Source organism: Protopterus annectens, chromosome 2.part1 (genome assembly GCF_019279795.1).
Source record: "Protopterus annectens isolate FY-2018-M chromosome 2.part1, PAN1.0, whole genome shotgun sequence".
NCBI lineage: Eukaryota > Metazoa > Chordata > Ceratodontiformes > Protopteridae > Protopterus > Protopterus annectens.
In genome coordinates, this window is record NC_056729.1 from 71905933 (window position 1) to 71931881 (window position 25949).

Below are 25949 nucleotides of genomic sequence, written 5' to 3' on the forward strand. Positions count from 1 at the left end.
ATAGGGATGATTGCAGTTAGGGGGCTGGAATTTACTGGAGTAAGCTGGCAAAGGAACCAAGTTTATGGAAACAATTAGAAAGGAAAAGGTAATAGAATGGGAAGAGGCCAAGAAGATCTGGATTGCAGGGTAGAGGTTTCCTTCCCTATCCGGTATGGAGTATAGACAAACTGGCTGAGTTTTTAACTGAATGGGATACTTAGTAGGGCATATACAGTATTGCACAATAACTATAGGAATCAGTGAGAGGAGGTCAGAAAAGATTTAGAAGAGTGATTAAATAAGCAATTCACAAAGTAACAATGGGAGGACATATGTATGGCTCCCAAATATGCAACTGAATAGGATTTTTGCCTGGAAGTGTGTGTATAGATACTTTTATACCCCAACCAAATTCCAAAGAATTTTTCCTTAGGTAGATGCTAAATGTTGTATGTGTAATGGGGAAGAAAGAGGTATCTAAGAGCATATGTTCTTGGAGTGTAGTAAATTGGCAGACTTAAAAAATCTCTGTAGAGGTACTCTGTCAGGAATACTTGATGAGCAGATGAGTGTAACTTACAAAATGATTTTTTTGAGCTGGGATACAGGATCCGAATTGTCTAGAAATAGTAAGGCGCTGTTAAGTTTAATTTTGGTGGCTGCCACAAAAGCACTTACTATAAAAGTGTAAACCAGCTGTATTTAAAGTAGTAAATATTGTAAAAGAGATAAAAGAACAGGAAATGAAAGTTTTATAAAAGGGTAAGAGTAAATAACATAAAAAATGGAAATTATATGAACAATGCATGCAGAAAAATGTTTTGGAGGAGGAATAAAGTTTAAGAGAAAGCAGGAATTGAACAATTTATATAATGTTGCTTTGATTATATGGCATAGAGCAATATATGTGATACATAATGCTTGTAAATTTGAACTTCTTAATATGGTTTGATTACTTTTACATAAATGTAAGTTTGCCTAAGTCACAAATGGTAATTCAATAAGCATGTTTAAAAAAAAATGAAATGGTAGCTTCTCCTGTTTCTTTCTGCCGTGATGGTAGATAGTAGTTAACAATCACAGAGCATACCTAATTCATTTGATGTATTTTGTGTCCTTCTGTTGATCATTATTTTGTTCTCTTATTTCTTTTTTAATCATTTTCTAGAAAAGAGAGAGGCTAACTCAGGACAGAATCAAGTGACAGTCCCAACTGGAAATTATCTACAGAGTGGTCAATGTCATGATAAAAATAATTTTAAAATAGTAACAACTGTGAAGAATATCAAATTGATTGTTACATGTGGAAATGCATTCTCTGAGTTTGCGGATGCTCATGTGGAAATTCCAGGCAAAGGTATAGATTTTGCTTTTTTTTCTGAGTTTTTTTTTTCCATATGATTTATGATGGCGATTGTAATATTTGACCATTTTTTTAATATATTTTTAGGGAAATGTTTAAAAGTCTTACGCAATAACGAGTTACTATATTCTATTACAAGCAATACAGGAGGTTTAAGCAGACTATGTGAGAAAACTTTGGAGAAATGCAACCGTGATAAGCTGATGACTATATGCATATCAGTTTCCCAGAGTCTTCCTTCAGGTACCTTTTACAGTTATGAAATTTTTGATATTGTTATAGTATTATGCATGCAGATATGATTATAATTCTATCAAGATGTTGAATTTGAAGTTAGTAAGTTTAATTATATATGGTATCCATCCTTCAGGTACCTCTTTCTAGACTGTTATTTAAGTACATACACACACACTGAAGTTATAAAATTATTGGTAACTCTCATATTTCTATGACAGACTTCACTAGATGCCATGAGTTGTGAAAACAAATGATAATTAGTCCCTTTTATGTCCTATCCTTCACTTGATATCATTTCCTCAGCTGTCTTACTGTATAGCTTATAAATGTTCATAGGTTCATAGTTCAGTGCTACACTAACTGCCTTTGCAGGCCATTTTGAACCTAGTTATTTATCCCATTTGAGAATCAAACCCTGCACCTTGTGTCTATAAGGTAAACACCTCAATCAGCATGCCAACCTTGGCAATCCTGTTGTTCTTTCCTACTTTTATTTCTGTGCCTTCACTTTCTGTTTGCGTTTTTTCATTCCTTTACTGATCCGTGGTTCTAGGTTGTGTTTTCGGAAAGAAGTGGTAGCCTTGTTCATATGATAGCATTAAGCCTTTTTGAATGTGGTGTCACAACTCAGACTCAGTTTGGTCTATATGTTTGTCTCCAAAACTGTCAGTAGGAGAAGAGCTTAGAACTGACTGATGTTAAGTTGTCTATCTTGCCTTCATTCTTGCTGTTTGGGATCGGAGCCGATCCTCGGCTCCGACTCGGCCATCTTCAATAGCTTGAGAGCGGTTTACTGGCTCGAGGCTACCCCTTATCTCATTATGCCTAGCGATAGCAACCCAGATCTCATTTGCCGCTTCAGCTGCAAGGTGTGTTGTTTTCTGGCTCAGGCTTGTATTTTCACATTTTTTTGTGTAAAAATATATTCTTATACTCCATAAAACTATTAGATAATTTACCTTTCTTAGTTTTATTCACTAGTGTGTGTTGTTGAGTACTTTGTTCTTTTATAGTCCCCTTTTAGTAGAACTCGTTTAAGTTAGAGAGTTCTCCCCTTCCCCACTCCCTTCCCAAGGACAGCCGTTTAACTTAGAGGCTCTCCTTTCCTTCTGTTTTTTGCTATCGTTTATATAAAAAAAAATAAAAAAAACAGGGGAGATTGTTTTATATATATACACACATAGTCTGTTGTACTTTGACTAGAGTAGAATTTTTTTCTATCTGTGTTTCTCTTCTGGTACTTATTTTTTGTGGTTGAATTATGTCTAAAGAAGCTAAAGTATCTGGATTTAAAAAGTGTGACTCGTGCTGTCAGAAAATGTCTCTGACAGACAGGCACACTAGTTGCGTTTATTGTTTGGGCGCTGTTCACCTGCAGGACTCTTGTTCTATCTGCCATACCTTTAGTCCAAGAGTCCTGCAGGAACGGAAGAACAAATTGATCCTTAGGGGTCTGTTAAAACGTCACGATTCACCGTCAAAGGGTTCACAGCCAGTGAAATCCCCAAAATCCTCTAAACCGTCGGCTCCACCTTCGGAGCTGACTCCGGTACAGAATTTACCGAGTATGTCGGTTCCGGCTGGCACCGACAAGACAACCCCTCCGTCGGCTCCATCGGGTGTTTCAGAGCCATCTCGGAGCCATAAAAGGCTGAGGTCCCCTTTGTTAGAGTCAGTTCATTCGGCTCCTGGGTCTCCATTATTGCAAAGTGAACGTAGCCACCGTTCTTCACACTCCTCTCGATCCTCTAGGCTGTCGGATCATGATGTGGAGAGAGTAGTAAGTAGGTTGCTAAAATCACAGGCACTAGCTAAAATATTGTCTAGCCCTCCTCAACAGGTATTGGCTCCATCCACCTCCTTTTCTGTTCCTCCTCCGACTCCATTGAGCTCGGAGCCGGAGTTCGTTGGGGTTCGAGTAGTGGAACCGTCAGCTTCAATAACCATATCTCCTTCGGTTCCGACGTTGGCTCTGATTCCCTCGATAGTACCTTCGATCGAGGAATCTGGACGCTGGGGCTCCCTCGTCGGCTCCGAGGGGGCGAGTGGCATTGGACCCTTGTCCAACCCCATTCTCCCTCTCGGAGCATCGGCGCAGGTGAGCTCAGCTCCAACATTGGCCTCAGAGCCGTCTCCCTCGGTGAGGAGAAAGATTCCTATTTCTTCGGAACCGGAGCTTTTTCTGCCTGGAGGCAGGGATGCCTTTGAGGTCATGCGGAGTGTGCTGTCCCCCGAGTCAGCTCCATTACCAGCCCCACCGGCTCTGTCCCCCGTAGTGTCTGTGCCAACCTCTGCTTCAGACCCCAAGCATAGGGAACCGATGCTCCAGGTACCCCATTGCATGTTTCCTCTTCTTCTGAGGCCTCCCCTGATCACTCAGAGGAGCCCCCTCGGAAGAAGAAGTGCAAGAGGAAGCACATTGACTCCCCTGAGTCTGTCACTTCTGATACAGACTTAGATGAATCGGAAGGGTCTCTGAGATCCCCCTCTGAAGATGTTTCCTTCTCGGACATCCTGGAATTGCTTAGGCAGAGGGGGAACTGGAATCCCCTAACCCCTACCAAGGATGAGTCTGTATTCCTGGATGCTTTCGGTTCCCGACCTTCCACCTCCTGGGTTTCTCCGCCTTTTGACCCACTTATGTCTGTAGTGGCTCAAAAGGCTTGGTCAGCTCTGGACACAGTGGAGCCAACTCCGAGGAGACCTGGTAAATTTATTACAGCTCCCCAAGATAAGCAATTCCTTTCTAAAGGTGTGCCCGTTGATGCCATGGTGGTAGCAGCAGCCACCAAAAAAGAATTATCAGAGTCCTGTTCATCTGTTCATCCCACTAACGAGTCTAGGATGATGGACAGGTATGGAACGCGAATGTTTGCTTCAGCGACCTTCTCCATGAGGTCTCTGAACTATCTATGTCATTTTACTTGCCTTCAAATGGATCTCCTTAAAGAGCTTGGAGATACCCTTCAAGATCCTACAGCTGAGGGGAGTACAAGCGAAAGTAGCTTCCCAGCTAGCGACGCTTAATTCTGTAGTTAATTCCTTCTTGAGGCTCATTTCCTATGCAGCCGATGGAGCGAGTAGAGCCGCAGACACGGGTGTGGCCCTTAGGCATGCGTGGATGCGGCTGTGTCACTTTGTGGAACCCTTTTGAGCGTCCTTCACCAATACCCCCTTTGATGGCTCCTTTCTCTTTGGGCCACAGGTGAAAGACACATTGACTAGGTGTGAGCAAGAAGGCAAGACTCTCTCTGCCATGGGAGTCTGCTTTTCCACTCCCTCTAGACCTTAGCCCCAAGGGTCAGAAGAGTGGGAAGATGTGGTTCCGTAAATCTCAGGGAGCCTTACCTGACACACGTAGTGATTTTTCCTCCAGAGGCAGAGCGGGAAACAATAACAGACGCCTGCGGGCAGAGGGGTCCAAGAGAACCAGGGCAACAGAGAATCTTTCTCTGATAAGCCCTTCCAGCATCCCTGAAGGGTTGCCCGGCTGCTCACCTCTGGAGGCAGTCGGGGGAAGATTTTCACTGTACCCAAAAGCCTGGCAAAAGTTAACAAGAAAGACATGGGTACGGTCCATTATATCCGTAGGTTACAAAATTCCCTTCCATCAATCCCCCTTACAGTCAAAGAAGACCCTTTCAGATGTTCCACCCAATCTGAAGGAGCAAGCAGTAATAGAAGTTTCAAAACTGCTAGAAAAAAGAGCCATTCAGGAAGTCCCCACAGACCAGCATGGATCCGGAACTTACTCAAGGTTCTTTTTGGTACCAAAAAGACAGGGGACTGGAGACCGATTCTGGATCCCAGCAGACTAAACAAATCTGTACAAAGAACAAAGTTTCGGATAGTCACGCTACAGTCCATTCTACCTTTCCTGGGTCAGGACAATTGGAAGTGCTTGATAGATCTTTAGGACACGTATTACCATATCAAGATGGACAGATGCTCCAGGAGATTTCTTCGCTTTCGGGTGGGGGCCAGTCATTACCAGTTCAGAGCTCTGCCCTTTGGTCTCACCACAGCCCCCAGGGTGTTCACCAAATGTATGGCAGTGGTCATGGCTCACCTGAGACGTCAAGGATTCCAGGTGTTTCCATATCTAGACGACTGGCTCCTCACTGCTACCACCAGGCATCAACTCCTATAAGCGCAGGATTATACAATCACATCTTGCACCCAGCTAGGTATTACAATAAATTTTGAAAAATCTGCCTTGTTGCCCTGTCAATCTATCACTTACATAAGAGCAGACTTAAACACAAGGGATATGTTCGCAAGGGTGCCACTGGAAAGAGTGTCCACAATTCGTCAACAAGTGCAAATCCGAATGCAGAGCAAAAGGATCCAAGTCAGGTATGTCCTTCAAACTCTGGGTTCCATGGCAGCTGCCATTCTTCTACTCCCACTAGTGCGTTTCCACATGAGAATTCTTCAGTGGCTTCTTTTCATGCAGTGGTCTTTCCAAGAGCTACCCATGTCTCACATGATCCTGATCACAGAGGCATGCAAAAGACACCTCTCTTGGTGGATGATCTCCCCACTAGTTACTCAGGGCAGACCTTTCATACAACCCCCTCCATTAGCCACAGTGATGACAGACGCCTCCCTGATAGGGTGGGGGGGGGCATTATCTGGGCAGGACATTCCAAGGCACTTGGCAACCTCACGAGTACCATCTGCACAAAAATGTCCTAGAAATGAGAGCCGTGCTCCTAGCGCTGCAAGCTCTTCAAGACTCTCTTCCTTCCGGGACCATTGCAATTCAAACAGACAACATGTCAGCGGTGTGGTACATCAACAAGCAGGGCGGAACCAGATCATACCCACCTGTGTCGAAAATCACTCAGACTTTGGCAGTGGGCGATTTCCTCCCAACGTTTTCTGATTGCGACGCACATCCCTGGGAGATCCAACGTCATAGCGGACAGGCTCAGCAGAGCTATACTCATGCCTCATGAGTGGTCTCTGAATCGGGAAGTTGCGGATCTTATTTTCCGCAAATGGGGACAGCCTTGCTGCGATCTTTTTGCCACCCCCTTCAACTGCAAATGCAGCAACTACTTCTCCCTTCTTCTGCTTCCAGGTCACATACCCAGAGACGCTCTAGTCCACGATTGGCCTCAGGGACTTCTTTATGCCTTTCCTCCGTTTCCCCTGATACCGAAACTCATACAGAAAGCAAAATCGTTGGGTTGCAAAATGATCCTCATTGCCCCCTACTGGCCTCAACAGATATGGTTCCTGTTCCTGCACCATTACCTTCTCGATCAGCCCTGGACTCTGGACCCGATTCCAGATCTCCTGATTCATCAGTCAGGCGGGTTGCATCAATCCCTCCAAACTCTCCAGCTCACAGCTTGGTTGCTCCACTTCCAACCTTAGCCAGGCTTCCCAGCATTTCCCCAGCAGTCCGTGAGATTATCGTCTCCTGTCATAAGTCTACAACGAGAAAAACTTATGCTAGCAAATGGAAACGTTTTTCTTGTTGGGCAGAGTCTAGGAATGTGGATCCCTTCTCAGCCCCAGTCCACGAAATTCTGGAATTCCTAGCACAACTGTTTCACTCCAGGGTCGCTTCCACTACAATTAGGGTACAATTAGTGGCCATTTGTAATTTTCATATTGGTTTGTCAAATGCTAACATTATGTCTCATAAGCTCTGTAAAGCTTTTTTGAGAGGAACATCTCTTCTTAGACCTCCAGTGAGAGATCCCCCTCCTCCTTGGGACCTTAATTTAGTCATAACTTCCTTAATTCTGCCTCCTTTTGAACCAGCAGCATCTTGGTCCATCAAGTTTCTATCTTGGAATACACTCTTTCTGATAGCTATCACTTCAGCTAGACGTGTCTCAGAACTCCAAGCACTATGTGTTCATCCTCCCTACCTGGTGTTTCACAAGGACAGAGTTGCTGTAAGGACTAATCCTTCATTTCTTCCTAAAGTCTGCTCAGAAAATAATTTAAACCAATCTATAGATCTCCCTGTGTTCTTCCCAAATCATAGCAACAAGGCAGAGTACAAGCTTCACCAATTGGACGTTCATAGACAATTGCATTTTTACCTACATAGAACTAAAGAAATAAGAAAGTCAGACCAATTATTCCTTTCTTATGCCTTGAACAAACAAGGTCTCCCAGTTTCCAAGGTGACCTTTTCCAGATGGTTGTCCCACACTATTACTTTTATTTACCAGTTAAGGAACAAAGAGTTACCAATTAAACCAAAAGGTCATTCTAGTAGGGCATTAACCACCTCCGTAGCTTTTCAGTCTAGGTTGCCCATGGATTCCATCTGTGTAGCTGCCACGTGGGCAAACCCTCATACCTTTATTTCTTATTACAAGGTGGATATGGTCTCCCAGAGCAGAGTTGATTTTGGTTCCACTGTTCTGAAGACTCTGTTCCACTGAGCCACCCAGGGTGTTAGGTGCTAGGGACGCTGTCCCAAACAGCAAGAATGAAGGCGAGATAGACAACTTAACATTAAGAAGTTATGTATCTACCATAACATTCCATGTTAGTTGTCTTCATCTCGCCTTCTTTCTTGCATCCCTCCCTCAGTCCCCTGTCCTAGTGGATCGAGAGGAGTCCCTTTTATCACTGGCTGAGTATTCTTTTATTGTTATTCTTCTGGCTAGGTCTTCCTAACCTATTCTAGATATTAGAATGCATGGAACAACCAGTTTTTTGATAACTGGTTTCTCTCTTATTATGTCTGGATTAGCTATGTCAAACGAGATCTGGGTAGCTATCGCTAGGCATCATGGGATAAGGGGTAGTCTTGAGCCAGTAAACAGCTCTCGAGCTATTGAAGATGGCCGAGTCGGAGCCGAGGATTGGCTCCGATCCCAAACAGCAAGAAAGAAGGCGAGATGAAGACAACTAACATGGAACATTATGGTAGGTACATAACTTCTTATTCTGTTGTTATACATGGATAAAACCCTGACTACTGCCAAGGAGAACTGTGGTTGATAAGCATCCCCGATGACTGGCTGTGCTGGCAGGGAGTATGGGTGCTGCCTTTCCAGAAGAGTGGATGGTAGTTCCCAGCAAGCTATGCCTGTTACTCTAGTGCCAGATAATGGAGGTCTCAGACATGGATAGCTGGAGCTGATAAACAGGGGCTTGCACTGTGGCTACCCAAGCTGTTGATCATGGATGTAAAAGATCTCATGGCACCTTTTGATGAGAATATGGGTTCTTTATTTTTCACAGCATAACAAAAAAAATTACGTTTCCAAAATGTACATATTTACAGGCACACTTGTACATATTCTCTTTTTTACTATTTTTCATTTTTCTTATAACATCTTCATTGTTATTTTTTCCGTAATTGAGCCCCACTCCTCCTTCCACAGCCATAATGCAATTTGTGACAATATATCTGCCAAAATCCATTTTTCATTGAGAAAAAATTCATTCAGTCTTTCATTCCAAATAACCCATATTACATAAGATAAATTATCTACCCTTCTCACATATTCTTTCGTCATGTTCTTATAATGGCTGTACATAATCATGTTCATATCTGTATTGTTTGTCATTAATATTAAAAAATACTTGAAACAACCTTTTCCAGAGATTCACCACTCTTACATTTCATAAAACATGCCCACTTATCTCTTCCTCCCCACAAAATAAACAAACTCTTTCAACTTTCTTTTTATTTGACATATTCCCCTTTACTGTTAACTTATTTATTACCAGTCTCAATAGGGAATCTTTGCACTCTACAATCTTGGTACATCACTGTTTCCTGACTTTAATGGTTTTAATCACTTCTTCTGGTAAAATTTTCCATGGATTTACATAGTACTATTGTTTTATTACATTAATATACCACATCCTTCTATCTTTCTCTATATCGTCAGTTTTTCCATGATATAATTTTTCTTGATAATTTTTAATTTCTACATTTACATATTCTTTTTCTCTTTTTCTTATTTTCATCATATCCCAGAACTTGTTGTACTTCTATTTAAACATTTTCAGTATGATTTTTTTAATTCTCTTCCTTTCTTCACTTTAATACTGGTATAATACAAATTTAAAGAAGCAGAATAAACAACTTAATTTAGTAGCCCCAGTCCCCCTTCATCTTCACTCATAAACAACACTTCTCTTTTCCCTGGGTTTAATCTTGAATCCCACATGAAAGGAAACACCAGCTGTACAATATCATTTTTATATTTTTGAGATCATGTAAACATTTGACATGTATGCTATTTTCCCATTAATACAAAATTCAGCAGCCTTTTTCCTGAATGCTAATCTATATGTCTTCCACAAAAGATACATTTCTTATATGTTTGTTATCAAACCCTCCCATTGCATCATAGCTACATAATTTTCCCACATTTTGTCCCTAGCAAAGGCATCTCATTCATGGAAAAATACACATCCCTAATTTTAACCACATCACCCAAACCCATACTTTTATCTTTATTCAACATCATTCCCATTTCCTTTAAATATCCATTCAGACAAACCAGCATTTCCCTCATCCATATTTTGTTCTTAGCAACTACAGCTATGTTGTCTGTGTGTGTGTCAAAACTGCTGGAATAATATAAACTATTTCACTCACTATCACATTCTTTACCAGGGCAAAGAATATTCCACTTAGAGGACATCCTTGTCTTATACCACACTTCATTCAGATTTCTTTACTCTATAATTCTGATTTACTGACATTCACACTCTCCCAATTCTATTACCTATTCCATAATTCTCCATAACATCCCACAAAGCATCATGTCATACTGTTTTAAATGCCTTGCTAATATCACCTACCATAAGTTTCACATCTCCCTTTTACTTATATCATCCACAATTTCTTTCACAACCAATAAAAAGTCTTAATATCCTTTCCCTTTTATACCATATGTGTTTTCTTATATAATATCCCTCATTCTTATTTCCATTTGCCTCCGTATTATTCTCATAACAAGTTTATAATCTGTGTTATTTAGTGTGATAGGTCTCCATTTTTTATTTCATTTTTCTTATTTTTCTTTTATATACATTTTAATATGCTACTAGATAACTCTTCATGAACAAACCCTTCTTTCAACCATTCACTCAGTACATTTACAAATTACTCTGTTTGCCAGTCCACTAATCTCTTGTACATTGTATACCTTATACCATATGGGCCTGATACTAAATCAACATTCACTTTCCTAAATACTTAATCCAACACACTAATAGTAATGTTTTTTTCAAAATTTTCCTTAACTCATTCTGGAAGGTTCTTTTACTGTCCATCCTCTCTTATTTTCTTTCTTTTTTACTTATATACATATTTTCCACATGCTGCACAACAATACTAATAATTTGCTCTTGTGTTCATTTCACCTATCCTTTTACATTTTTCATTCCGCTCGTTATACTAATTTCCTCATTTACTATTTTACCTAAATATGCAGCTATCTTCCTCCCTTCTCTCATGTAAATACTATTTCTGATTAAACAATAATGCCTTATTTCTTTATTTAGATTTCTATATCATAATACTTTCTTGTATTATTCTCTAAAATCTCTAATATATTTATATACATTTTCCCTTACCTCAGTTTCTCTTCCTTTCTTACATCATGCTGCCATTGAAAAAAACACTTTTTATACTTCTTTTTAAATTCAGTCCACCATTCATGCCAGTTTTTGTAGAAGTCCTTTGGGATAATATGATCCTTCCATAACTGCAGTACTTCCATTCTCCAGTTTCATCTCATGATCTCTCATGTATTCTTTTTATTCCCTTTCCTTATTTAACATACTCCCTTTCTTCCATCACTTCCATCCATATTGCTAAGTGGTCTGAAAAAAACTTAACTGTACAACTGTCTGCTATCCTCAAGCCTTCCAGTAATGTAAACTAATCAATTTCAGATCCAAGTGCTCCCTTCTGTAAATCCGTTGACTTTTGTTCCACACTGTTAATTTGCCACATTTTATCACTTCCTGTATTTTGTTACATCTTTTTTTTTTTTTTTTTACATTTTCTTCTTAAATCATAATTAATGTCCCCTGAAATTATAATTTTCATGTTAACCACCACATAGTCTAATATTTGATAAAACAGATTCTCTCTTGCTTAGTTGTATATGCATATAATGTTATAATTCTGTAAACATATTCTCTCCACCTCACATCCACAAGTTAACCTTCCTGTCCTTACCAACATTGCATCTAGTATTTTCACTTTTTGTTATGCAACACAGCCACTCCAGAACAACATGCATTTTGCAAATTCCAAATTATATTTCCACTCTACAGTGTTTCTGTTTGCAGTCTTTCTTCACTTCTCAGGAGTCTTAAATCCTCTGACAGAATAACATCCATATCATATTTAGCACACCATTCCAACATCCCTATTCTAGTTTTAGTTTAAAAATACAAATAAAAATAATTATAAATTTTCAGAAATTTTCTGGAATATCTGTAATATGTCTATGAAACCTCTGGTTATTTTTCTTGTTATAGGCTTGGTTTGGCAACAACCCTTTCTACTTTTTGTTGTGTAAGTCATTGTGCTAAAAGTTTTTGTGCTCTGGAGTTATTATGAAAAACTATTTACTTAACAGTAGTCTTTCCAAAGTCATACATATTATCCAGATAAATACTACCTTATATTCTCATATTCTCTTTAGCACTTTCCATTTATTCCTCTTATTCTGCAATATTTTAACATTTGTCACCCCTTCTAAGTAATTCCTGTTACTTCTTAATTATATTTCTTTCTCCTTTTCTTTTATTTCTACCATTTTTAAACTCCATTTTCATTTTATCCCACTCACTAGCCATAACTTCTGTGTAGAGATTAATCAAATAAAATAAAGCAAATAACACATCTTTGTATAGCAAAGAGTAGGTTAAGAATTATATATTAATTTCATCAGCATTATCTTAATTTGAGGATGATGAGCTGCTATGCATAACTTACTGGTCCTGATACAACTTTGTAATGCACCACTGATCCAGCCAGAAAAACTGCAGGTTATTTATGTGTGTGAAGGTATAGTACATTTGCTAAAGGTTTTTACCTTCCTGCGTTCTTTCTTTGTTTTTGTGATTCTCTTTAGCAACAGCCTCCATTGGAATTAAGCTGTAATGCCAATGTGACTTTGGTTAATAGCCAGTGTCTGCCAGCTTGTCCAGTATATATAGTTTTTCTTAAGGTACATTGATTATCTCACAATCTCTAACCATGACTTATCTGAGAACACAGATTCTGTTTTGGAAGTCGAGGATCAGACATTTGAATACAGTAATCAGTCTGGAAGAGCTGATGTCTGAGGAATAATTGTTTTTTTTTTTTTTGTTTTGTTTTGTTTTTAACAAGAAACATCTTTATTAAATTGCATAACTTACTGGTCCTGATACAAACAATTTTATTAAACAATGTTGCCATTAGGTCAGAGTACTAGGATTTCTACTCTTTAGCTAGACTTGCTTACCTTGTGTTTTTTGCAGATTCTTTTTCACTAGTGTACCCACCACTGTTGTGGGTCAGTCCATCCCCTGATATTGGCTTACTTGCAAAAACTTTCCCACACTGACTTGTACTTGGATTTACCCAGAATCCTTTGCATCATTTAAAACCTTCATTCAAAACTGAAGATACCCTTTCCACCTCAACCATTTGTGGATTAGAACTCCCATACTGGTTCTCTCCCCAGCTTTGTGCTTACCTGAGAAGTACGTATTTGACTAACTGTATTAAGTTTCCTATGTTAACTGTGAATATTTCAATAAATCTGAGAATAAAATATAACGGTCACAGTACGAGTAAAGCACGAACCAGCGTATATGTAAAACCATCAAACTCTATTTATTTTGAAGTGCTTTTTGTGTGCTCAATGAACACACTTCATCAGAAAACTTATTAATACCTAATGATCAAATATATAGTCACATCAATTAACCCTTCAAATAAACCCACCTTTCTTTTACTTAAAGATACAGACATAAGACAATTTCATGTCCGAAATCAAGAATAAATACATGTGTCAATCACATCACCATAATTATATTCAAACCTAAGATTCCATAATGTACCATTTAGGAATGAAAGTATATATATGTGTTATATATATATATATATATATATATATATATATATACATATATTATATATATATATATATATATATATATATATATATATATATATATATATATATATATATGTGTGTGTGTACATATTAAACACAAACAATATAACCTACACCCTGTAAAGTAATTGCCTCTGCTAATCAGTTCTATTAACCTGTCGTGTTTGCCTAACGGCCATCAACAGTCCATTTGTCCTCCTGACTAATACTTCCTAATTTACTTCACCTGTACTACTCCAACTGCTCATCTGTCTTCCCTCTTTTGCCATAATCCCAGCACTATTTTTTTTTTCCCCTCTTGTTTAATGTAGCATTTCCAGGGAGATATCTGAGCTGCTGTGAGCTGTGACAAGGATTTTGACTCCTGACTATGTTTATTTTTTCTTTTTTTATTATCCCTTTACCATTTTAACTTCACGGGGAAAAGAAACCCTGACATTATAAACTTCAGTGTACTGACCACACAAACTGTATCACCTCTCGGCACAGCCATAGAAGTCTCCCACTGACCGTAAAACCTCTGAAAAATGCTACGAAGAGTGTGTGTTTGAATTACAGTCACGAACTGTGAGATAGATGCCTAGTGTCAAAGCCCCTTTTGGCATGTACCTCACAAGACATCTACAATACCGCACAAAGAGGATTACCGGCCTCAAACAGATGCTCTACGCATACCGTCTCAAAAAACTCCAGCTTTACTCTGTTGCATATCGCCTCCTCAGTGGCGATTTCTGCCTAACATACAAAGCTATGTCAAACCCAGAGCTGTTGGAAATGTGCACTTAAAGAAATCCCAATCCCTCCGAGCTACATGCTCTAGGGACCTAAACCTTGTCACCACAATAAACAGAACATGCTGGAGGGATAGATTCCTGTCCCAGAGACTTCCCATACTCTGGAACAAACTACCTATCTATATCAAAGCTCCTTATTAGCAGTCTTCAAGAAAATTCTTGATGATGGGATGGGAGATAGGAAATTCACCCCGGGGATCACTTCTGTGGCTCTGCTTGACAGGAGAACAGGAAAATATTTTTTTTGGGTGGCAAAAGCCAGGGTACCATTTGACTAGGCTTATATAGGCCCTAGGGCCAATAGTCTAATACCTACCTATGAACCTCAGTAACCACAGTCAAACAAAAAGTAGGTATCCTATAGATTCCCTCCTTATTCTAACAGTTGTTAAGATATCTAAGCTTCTCTGGCAGGCTCTCTGGCAGGCACACAACTAGAGGAATCCCCCCTCCCCTGATATTAACAAAGCTGCTCTTTTTTATGTGCTAGTCAGGCAAAACCTTTCTCCTTCAACTATCCCCACTACATAGCCCACCCTCTAAGGTTTGTGGTCTAAACTTAGCCTATACTATTCCATCAAACAAAAGACAAACATTTTATTAAACAATGTTGACATTGCATCAGATTACTAGGATAGCTACTCTTTAGCATAGATTTGCTTACCTGGCATTATTTACAGACTGTTTTTCACTAGTACATCTGTTCCATTCCCATACCCTACCCAAAATTCCCACCCACTCTCTCTTACTCTAATATATACTCTAACCCTGTTTTTCCCCTCCCCTACAACTCCACCTATTCCTGGTCACTCCTTCCAATCAACACTTACATCCTACCACCTTATCACACCCATCCATAACTTCTCACCCTTAACAACTAAAATGCTCTCTAAACCACATCTCCACACCCCTGCTCACCTTGCACTTCCCACAGTACTACACCCCTCACTCTAAATTACTAGCACTATATTTCTCTATTTCCTTAACCCTTTCTCACCTTAGCACTCCCAATAACTAATACCATTTACTCCCCTTTCCCTTCTTCCTAATTCACTATTCTTCCATTCAGCAGCTCCCTTTTTGTTCTCTTATCTTCACTCAAACTTTCACTTCTCAGACTTTTTCAGCCTCTTTAAGCATAGCTCTCATCTTTGTCTCCACTCCTCTTCTTCTACTCTCTCACCTCTCCTCTTATCAAACTGAATTATCTCTTATAAACCTACTTCCTACTCTTACTCAACCACTAAGAAATTTGGAAACACCCCACACTTTCTCAATAACATCCTAGCTATTTAACCCTTCTACCCACTCCTACTCAAGATCCAATTAGTCCTCCATCCCTCACACCCCCCTCAAATCTAAGCCTAAATACCACACCTATACCTCTAAGGGCCTACACTAATACACATCACCAAAAGTATATTCTTATCAGGAGATGATCACCCCAACCCTGGCTCCTACTCCTGTCCTTCTTTGAACACTTTCTCCTCACCACCATCTCCCCTCATCAACCCCAAATCCTCCTCCAAGTGCTTAACCATATACTCATTGAATATTCACATCATTCTCAACAAAGTCAGTGAATTCCTGTCATGGATTGCCCATTATTCACCTGACTTAGTAACGCTCACCAAAACTTGGCTTTAACCCCACATCACTGACAACAAATTTCTTCCCTCTGGATACAGTATCTTCCACTTGGACAGGGTCCACAAAAAGGAGGAGGTGTAGCTATAATTTATTCTGACCAACTTAACTTGTCCCCTTTGTCCATTTCACTCCCCAGCTTTCATCCAGCAGAACTCTTAATAGCAAACTGCAAACTTAACAATCACAAAAAACTTATGATTGCTGCAATATGTATCCCTCCAGGTAATAACCTGGATCACTCACTACATATCTTATGAAACAGCAATTATGGGTGACATCATCATTGATTGGCAAACCCTGACTACAGACTCCCGTACTTCTATTATAAATCTCCATGGCTTCACACAACCAGTCTCAACCCGTACCCACTACATCAAGCCAATGAACTCCAATTATCCTAGACTGGATCCTAGTATCCTATACAAACCTATACCACAACCCCAAAACACTGCCTGATTCTATATATAAAGTTAACTATATTTTTCTAGGCATTCTCAACTCCCTTGTTCCCCTTAGGAAAATCGGAGGAAAGTCTCTCTTTGCACCATGGCTTTCCTCAGTCCACTCACTCTCTAATGTACCAGAGGGACAATGCATGGAAAAACTGGCTAAAAACTAAATCTCCTATCAACCTCTAAACCTATTAAAAACTCTGAAACCTCACTAAAAATATGTGAATAATGATAAGAAAAATTTCTACCTAAAGCCTCAAAAAACCATCACAGTAAACCTAAAAAAATCTGGAACATCATTAATAAGATTCTCTATCCAGGTATCCCTAGTATATCTAACCTTTGCCCTAACAACTATCCCCTCAAAACCTCCAGTGTTCTTAACTCTTGTTTCATCTACTGTATCCGCAAACTAACCCGGAATAGTCACACTTCCAGTCTCAGTATTCCTCTCTCTCCCTCTGGCCATAAAACCACCTTTTTACTCAAACCTGTCCCCACTGCTTACATAAAGTCACTACTAAAAAAACTAAAGCCATGCTCTCCCTCAGCAGATAATCTACCTCCCCTCTTCCTAAAGCTTGCTGCTAGCTCAATAGCCTCCCCTATCTCCATCCGTATCGACTGATCTATCCAAGAATCTACAGTTCCTTCTTTCTGGAAACAATTCTACACTATACCCGTCCATAAAGGGAGGACACTCCACTGACCTCTCAAACTACAGTCCCATAGCCATTTTGTCCCCTGTATCTAAAATACTTGAAACATTTATTCACAAACAGTTCCTTGATTATCTTCTTCAGGAAAATCTACTCACTCCTACCCAACACTGCTTCCACCCTAACCATGGCATGAGTACTGCTCTAATCTCTTTCACTCATACTATCTCCCAAGCCAGAGACAAAAATAAACTAGTCCTGTCTATTTTCCCACCTCTCCAAATCCTTTGATACTGTCTCTCACCCCAAGCTCCTCATTAAATTGTCTGGTCTTCATCTCTGTAATGCCGCTCTTAAATGGTTCTCAAGCTATTTCGCCAACAAACAGTAGTCCACCAATTGCCTCTCTTCCTACTCACCCTTCTTTCCTGTTCGTACTGAAGTACCTCATGGCTCCATTCTCAAACCACTGATATTTATCATCTTCACAAGCTGTCTTGACACTTCCCACTCTCACTCATCTCTCATACAATATGCAGATGATTCCACTATCAGCTCTACTTCTGATAATCTTTCTCACCTCAACACTTTAACCCAAAACTCCTTCAGCTCTGTCAAAAGTCGGTTAACTGATAATCAACTTATACTCAATCCCAAAAAAAAAATAAATAAATAAAAAAAAAACTCCTTTTATTCCTCCTGAAATCTTTCTCACCTTAAATCTTCATTTACTATCACTTCCCTTAACAGCACTGCAATTAAAGTAGAAACACACACCAAGCTCCTGGGCGCTATCGCTGTTGATCAACTAAAATTCTACCTACACATCCAAAATTGCATAAAAAGACTCACCAAAAACATGGCTTGTTCTATAGAAACAACAAAAGTCCTCACCAAGGACTGTAGACTTTCCCTTGCCTATGCCGACCTGTCTTCCCAGTCTACTATATGCCTCTCTGATCTTAACCAACTTACAATCCTCTCTAAAGTCTAAGCTTGAACTCACTTACAACAGAGTTGTTAGGTTCACTGCAATCCAACCCTACAACTCACACCACTGCCTTCCTCTTAAATCTCTAAGCTGGCTAGAACTCCCCCACCAGCTCCTACTAGCTCAGCTGCTCCTTACTCCATCCTTAGCAAACCTACCTCCTGCCTTGCCACCTCATCCCTAATCTCCTTCTATACCCCCAGTTGCTCTGTCTAGAGCACTGACCAGTTTCTCTTGGAAATCTATAAGCCCAAAAGAATAACATCTGTACAGCTACTGTGTTGCCTTAGCTTGGAACAAACTTCCTGTGACCATCAGAACTATACACAATACCCGCAACTTCAAAAAAGCTTTAAAAGAAACTCTACTGAACTCCTCTATCTGCTCCTGCCAAAGCCCAACCTAATCTCTTCCTGTGTTGCTCTGAGTTACCCTGCATCTTTTAAATCACATGCCCATCCATCTTTAAACCTCCCCAATACTGTAGCCATAAACACATTCTACTTTTCGATGTCCTTTCTGTTCCACCTGTGTACTTCCTCGTCAGCTCTAATTGGTCATATTTTTATTTCATATTTCTTTACTCCAGAGCTTGCAGATTTGTTTTACTTTGTACTGTATTCTGAGATTGTTATGTAACTATAGTAACTACCATATGTCTTTTGTACTCATTTACTTCATTGCCTGCTGATTTATTTATTTTTGTATTGTATTTGAGATTTTATTGGTGTCTACAGTTACATATACAATCACTTAGCCAATCTCTTTTCCAAACCTTTTCTAACTTTTTCTGATTGGTTCTTATAGTTATTGTGCAATATTTTATATGCCCTACTAATTATCCCTTTTTAACAGCAGCTTGTTCTAGAGTCACTTAGGATCCCTCTTTTTCTTTCCCTCTGCCTATACTCAGATATCAGTCCTTGATAGGGAAGGCAATCTCTAGCCTGCAGTCCAAATGTCTTCTTGGCCTCTTCCCATTCTATTACTTTTCCCTCTCTAGTTATTTGTTCTCAGTACCTTGGTTCCTTTGTCATTTTTCTCCGGTAAATATAAGCCCTCTCTTGCCTATTTTCTGTACCCCTAATTGCAATCATCCCCATCAGCAAAATCTCCTTTTTCCATCTGTGGGTTGGTTTATTTCCTAGCATACTTTCTGATCTTTTACGAATATAGTGTTCTGTGTGGCTGTTGTTATTCTACTTAAGGATCTACATCCAAAAGCTCACTCTCTCCTTATTTGTTAGATGTGGTATTTGTCTTTGATACCCTTTTATAATCTGGGCGGCATTTTTGTACTCCACTGGGAAAAGAAAAAGGGGGGATTGGCATATAAGGTGGAATACTGACTGGTGGGTGAAGTAGTGGTCTACCATATGAGGGAATTGTGTACTATATATAATGGGATGAGAGCTTTTAGCAGTTGTTTTGAATAGCTAAATTTCAGTGGGGTGGTAGAATGAATGGGTGATCTGTAATTTATCTCCACTACCTTATGAGGATGGCAGTAATGCCTTAGGCCCCTCAATGGAGGGGGTTTCATCCAAACCTTGGGGAGGGGGATAGCACACATCTGAAATTAGTGACTGCAGTAAATTTCAATTTGTTTAGTTCTCTTTAAGTTGGTATGTTCTGGGGTAATTGTTGGAGTTTGTGATTATGGAAAAATGTAGTTTATCTAGGAAATGGGATTTATTATTTGTTTATGTCAGTGTTTTCCCCTTCAGAGCATGTCCACAGTGGGCACTTTGGGTAGTTACTGGAGACTGTGGGAGACTTATCTAAACAAGCTGGAGACAAGGTGGGGCTGAGGGAGCAGTCACTTTAAATACCCATTTGAAGTTTCTAAAGGGGGTATGGTACTCACTGTCAAGTTGTGGCCAGCATATGGTCTAGAATGTCAAAGCCTTTTTTCTAATTTCTCCAAATCTTTTGGGTTTCTAATACCATGATGGAAATGGACCCCATTTCTAAGTCAAAGTACATTTAAAGTTCATGAAATTAGTATTGTTTCACTCCTTGATGTCAAAAGTGCTCTTCGCAGTACCCGCAGTGCGCACAGTACTGACTCCTTTGTATAGCCTCTATCTGGAAATTATGGGCTTTTTGCATAATAGTAACAGTACATCATTTCTTTCTTATTCCCAATAGTCCACTCTGTCATCTTTATAGCTCTTCTTTGGCCTATCAGTTTTTGCGATTTTTGTGGACTGCTGCTTCCTTTTACAACAGGGGGGCCATCCTCTCTCTGGGCCTGACCTGGCCCCATTGTTTGAATGATTCCATATTTTGAGGATTCTGCACTGTCATTTTTTCCACTTCTGGCACCAGTGCGCCTACCAGGATTGGGCTCTTTTTTATCATGGGTCTTGTGCACCCAGCTATCTTTTTTTTTATTTTGACTTACTTCTGTCCATGATATATGCTATATAAATACAGTATGTATATCAGTGTTGCCTTGGTGTAATTTTGTGAAAAACAGGGTCGACCTCATGACGGTACTCACCAAGACATGAGGATGAATTCAATTTCAGCACTACTACTCTCCTTTGCTTGCTGGCTTTTCATCTCTCCATTTGGACCCCAGAAGGAGCCCTTCTCTATGGATGTTGAGAATATTTTCATGAAATATAGATGGGTTGTGTGACCTAATGAAGAGGGTGAGGGTGATGCCTTTGGTTAGAAAATGGACTCCCACAATTTAATTGTTGTAGGAGACAAGTATACGGCTACCAAAGGGAACTGGGGGGGGGGGCTTGGTTTTGATAGCTAACATGTATTGACTGCTAGAATCTTCTATATAGCAGTTAATAGAAATGCATCCCAAGTAGTTGAATTTCAAGAAGGTCTACAAATATTGGCTGGGACTACATTTTGGCAACAGGCAGTGCAGAAGAACCCAGTAGTTTGCAAGTTCCCTAATCAGGGAAACAGCTGGCAGACCATTTAGATCTTGATGAATGTTTTGTTCTAAAAAATTGAGATCTTCAAGGTATGTATTTTATTCAAAGGTGTATGTAAGATCTCTAGAATAGATAGAATTTATTAATTTCCATTTATTAACCAATATTGTCTGGCTGCTCTAAGGGCCCTTTATCTGCAGATTCCCAGGGAGAAAAGCTGCATAGGCCATACAATTTGTTTGAGGGTTGTTTATCACGTCATGTAATTAATATTTATATAAGCATTATAGTACATTTTAACATGTACTGATAAAGCACAAACATGTTACAAGTACCTACAGACCTACAGTGGGTATAGTGAACAGCGTTCATAGTGTGTGCAATGAATATAAGCTTGCAGATACAGGTGTATAAAGGACAATAGAGGGAGATACATTAAGAGGAAGGAAAAATGTTAGGTAGTATCAGGAGAAAGGTTATAAGGAAGGTAGATTTGAGTAGAATGTGTACAAAAACTATAAAGATTTATTAAATGGTACATGAGCAGTTGTTTGCAGTTTGTAAAGTAGTTTTTTAGCTTTAGCAAAAATTAATTTAGGCTAAATTATTTTCTTATACATATGGAAGTGAGTTACAGGTTTCAGCGACATGGACTGAGTGAAGCAAATTTCCATGTTGGTTGTTTGATTTGAGAGAGACAGTATGGTTTAGTTGCTGAGATCTGTAATATCTAGGAGGGTCATACTTTGTAACAATGTGATTGTGATTTCTGGATACTTGTTTGACTTGTGTAGGATATCGTGTACAATTTTGAGCTTAGTTAATGTTAGGGCTTGTTGAAGATTTAACCATAGTAAGTGTTAAGAGAGCTAGACAGTGGTTTGCTTTATTGGGTAGATTGTCTGCAAATGTATTCGTCTTATAATAATGTTTTTCTCATTTATTCAACAGTGTTTTTTATATTTCAATAAAAATGGGAGACATGTAATAGGGTTGGAAGAAGTAATGCTTGAAGTATCCTGTAAGGTTTGATTTGGTATAATGTACTTAACTTTGGTTAGTTTTTTTGTCAACGTAATATAGTAATCAAACTTAAGCTTGTTGTCAGTGATTATTCCTAATAGCTTAATATTGTCTACCTGTTTGGTGGCAGTGTTAGTAGAAGTAATGTCAGTTTATCAGGTATTTGTTGGATTTTCTATAGAGGTGAATATCATATTTTTTTTTCTGGCATTCAATATTAGTTGGGATGTGCTTAGCTAGTTTCTAGTTGTATGAAGTGCATTTGTGCTTCATTGTGGAGCTGACTGAGTGTTTTACTGTATATGCTGAACATTTTACTATTGAAATCCCGAAACGGATGCTGTTGTTTGATCACATCATCAAAAACAATTTTGAAAATAAAAACATTGGACAGGCAACAATAATGAAACCTTTAATGTTGACCCATCCCATTTGACAGAGTCGAGATTACCCAGCGTACCTTCCAGTCACTCCCAAGTAACATTTTCCAGGGGAGCAAGCCCCCCCACCATGCTCCCCACCCCACCCCCTGCTAAGTATATATAGAAACTCCGAGATCCTACTACAGTGAGGAAATTGGTACATTTCCCAATCCCCACTCTACCTCGATCTTTAGATAGAATTTCAAGCACACAACATCGAATGCACACTAGCATTCGCTGTTGTGGAGCCAACATTTTTGGTTCAACCTTCCTTGAACTGGAAAGCAGCTTTTCGACCATTCCCGTTTCACATGAATGCCATCCAACATTTCAATAGTAAACCACGTTGAACTAAGTTTTCATGGTTAATTACTTTGTACATGTTGTTTGTGAATATGGTAAAAAGTAAAGGTCCAGGGATGGATCCTTGTGGGACATCTAATATGCTTGTGGTCATATGTATTTGTGCAGGTCTTTTCAGTAGTATATTATGTGACATGTCAAATGCTTTTGATAGAGCTACGAAGATTGATCCAGTGATGGAATTAGTTTTTTATCTGGGAGTTACAGAGCTTACAGGCTGTTCTGTAGTCTGTGTGGGTGACAGTGTATTATACTTAGATGATCTAGAAGATGACAAAAACATTTTCTCAGATCTTAGATAGTGGGGATATTTCACTTGGCCTGAAGTTTGTAGATGAATGACCCAATTCCCTTTTATGGATAGGGATTGTGTATAATTATTTTGATGTTGATGGCACACATTTTTCCTGAGTAGACATATTTATTAATACTGACATGGGAAGTGCTATTGATTTAGCTGTGATTTTGAGGAACTCATTGGTATGTTGTCACAGGCCAAGGCTGTTATTTTCAGTTCTTTGATTAATTTCTTAATTTGATTTATAGGGTCAGGATGCAAGGTAAATTGGTTGACTGGTGCATGTGAATGGGTATTGCTAGGGACAGTGTTTTGTTGAGGGGTAGGGTTAACACAAGGTTGATTTGGGGTTAGGCTGCGCTAATGGTAAATATTGTGACTGCAAATATTGTTTGTGTGTATATTGTGATAATGTCAGTAAATGTTATAGGTGTAGTCTGATAAGAATAGATACCTTCCCAATATTAGTTTCTGATCATGCCCCATTGATACTGGAATTAGAGCTAACCAGAAGAAATAAAATAAAAAAAAAAATTGTGTTTTGATTAAACCTTTTTCAACTCCAAGTACTACAATGACTGATGGAAAAGGCAGATAGCTGAAGCTTTAGAGTACAGAAATGAGGGGTTAGAGGATAAACTTGGGTACTGGGATGAGCTGGAGAGAAATAGAGAAATTCCCTGGCAGTGTTTACATCTGGAAAAAAGAATGGTTGACAGGTTTGTGTATGAGTCATGGACAGCTTGACTAAGTGCACAACAGAATCAGCAAGTGAGGTGAATCCAAGGCTTGGAAGCAGACATTCATGCATGCCTAGGGGAAATTGAAAAGTTACTAGATATGGAGAGAGAATTCAAGAAGCAGGTCTTAGTTAAGAATTTCTTAGAGAATTCCCTAAAAGGAGAAAGAATCGTTGGCATTTTAGTTGAGGCAAGCTAAGTGAGAACTATGGTTTCATGAGATCGAAGCCCCTCCACAATGGATCTGGTTGTTAGTAACCATGTAGCATTTTTATAGACATTTCAAGAGTACAACTTTCACCTCTGTCAGGAAGACATACACTTTGGGGATTTACATATTTTGTTTCAGAAATTATTGGGTAATATTGCCTGTCATAAGCTTAAACCACAGCAAGCTGAAGCTTTACTGAGGCCAGTAACAATATCTCTCAAATGTCCAGATTTTCAAAGAATGTCCAGATTTTTGCCACATATTTTTTGACTGCTCCTCATAAAATCTGTAAATTTCTGGCAAATCACTAAGGCTTGAAGTCACTAAATAATGACATACATTTGATTTTCAGACTCCATATCCTTCAGAAAATACTGTTATTCTAGCAATTTTCTAAGATTATAAAAGCAGTATTTAAATATGTCCGTTTCTGGGCCTTTGTCTCACCATTATTTTATGCTTTGTCCAGATTTTGTATGCTAAGAGGTAGAGAGGTATGCCAGTAACAGTGTATAAACTGAAAGCAGTGTTGTGCAGACTCACTGCTGAATATCCAGGACGCAATTTGTTGTTATTAGAAATGTATCGAGGGTGAACAGATGAAGCAGGGGCTTCTTGCTGTGACTAATATGGCTGTGGAAACAAAACAGGTCCCTGGCCTCTGGAAGGAGTAGGGATCTCACTCATAGTAAAAGATGGGAAAGACCTGCTGCATTTAGACCTGTAACAGTCCTTAATCAGGACTTCAAAATGTTAATGTCTTGCTAGCATCGAGACTAGCTGATGTCATTTGTGCATAGTGATCATTGTGGTTTTGTACTGACAAGACAGACTTACAACAACATTATAAAATCTTTGATAGGGTTACAGGGGTTGCAAAGACAGGGCCTCCCATTGCTGGTGGTGAGGCTCAATGTGGTAGGTTAGATGTTATTTATTTAAGCTGATGGGTACTTTTGCCTTTCCTGCATATTTTAATAATTTGTTTAGAAATTCCAAAGTGGGAGCATAAGCAAGAATAAAAGTAAGTGGTGAGCTATTGAATGAGTGTGGTCTGATTAGGTGCATCAGGCAGGGATATCTGCTCTCTCCTCCCTCTCTCCTCTTCTTCTTTCAGCTGTTCCTGTTAGGGGTCACCACAGTGGATCACCTGTTTCCATTTCTTCCTGTCCTCTGCATCTTGCTGTGTCATACCAAGCACCTGCATGTCATCTCTCACTACATCCATAAACCTTATCTTAGGCCTTCCTGTTTTACTCTTACCTGGCAGCTCCATCTTTAGCATGCTTTCCCCAATATACCCAACATCCCTCCTCAGCACATGTCCAAACCAACACAATCTCACCTCTCTGGCTTTGTCTCCAAACCATCCAACCTAAGCTGATCCTCTAGTATACTGATTCCTAATCCTAGCCATCCTTGTGCAAATCTTAACGTCTTTAACTCTGCCACCTCCAGCTATGACTCCTGTCTTTTTGTCAGTGCCACCATCTCCAACACATATGACATAGCTGGTCTCACTACCCTCTTGTAGACCTTCTCCTTTACCCTTACTGGTACCCATCTGTCACACATCACTCCTAACACTCTTCTCCACCCACTCCATCCTGTCTGTACTCTCTTCTTCACCTCACTTCTACACTTGCCATTACTCTGAACTGTTGATCCCAACTATTTAAATTCATTCACCTTCACCAGCTCTACTCCCTGCATCCTCACCATTCCTCTATCCTCTCTCT

General features: G+C 39.4%; 1 protein-coding gene across 1 annotated transcript in view; it reads left to right on the forward strand.

Annotated features, from left to right (window-relative positions):
• LOC122794822 (protein mono-ADP-ribosyltransferase PARP14-like) overlaps window positions 1-25949 on the forward strand; it is a gene marked incomplete in the record, with an annotated part of 659914 nt that overhangs the window by 33021 nt on the left and 600944 nt on the right. The window contains 2 exon segments of the mRNA XM_044063427.1: window positions 1151-1339; window positions 1433-1588. Of these exon segments, the coding sequence (XP_043919362.1) occupies window positions 1151-1339; window positions 1433-1588 (345 nt within the window).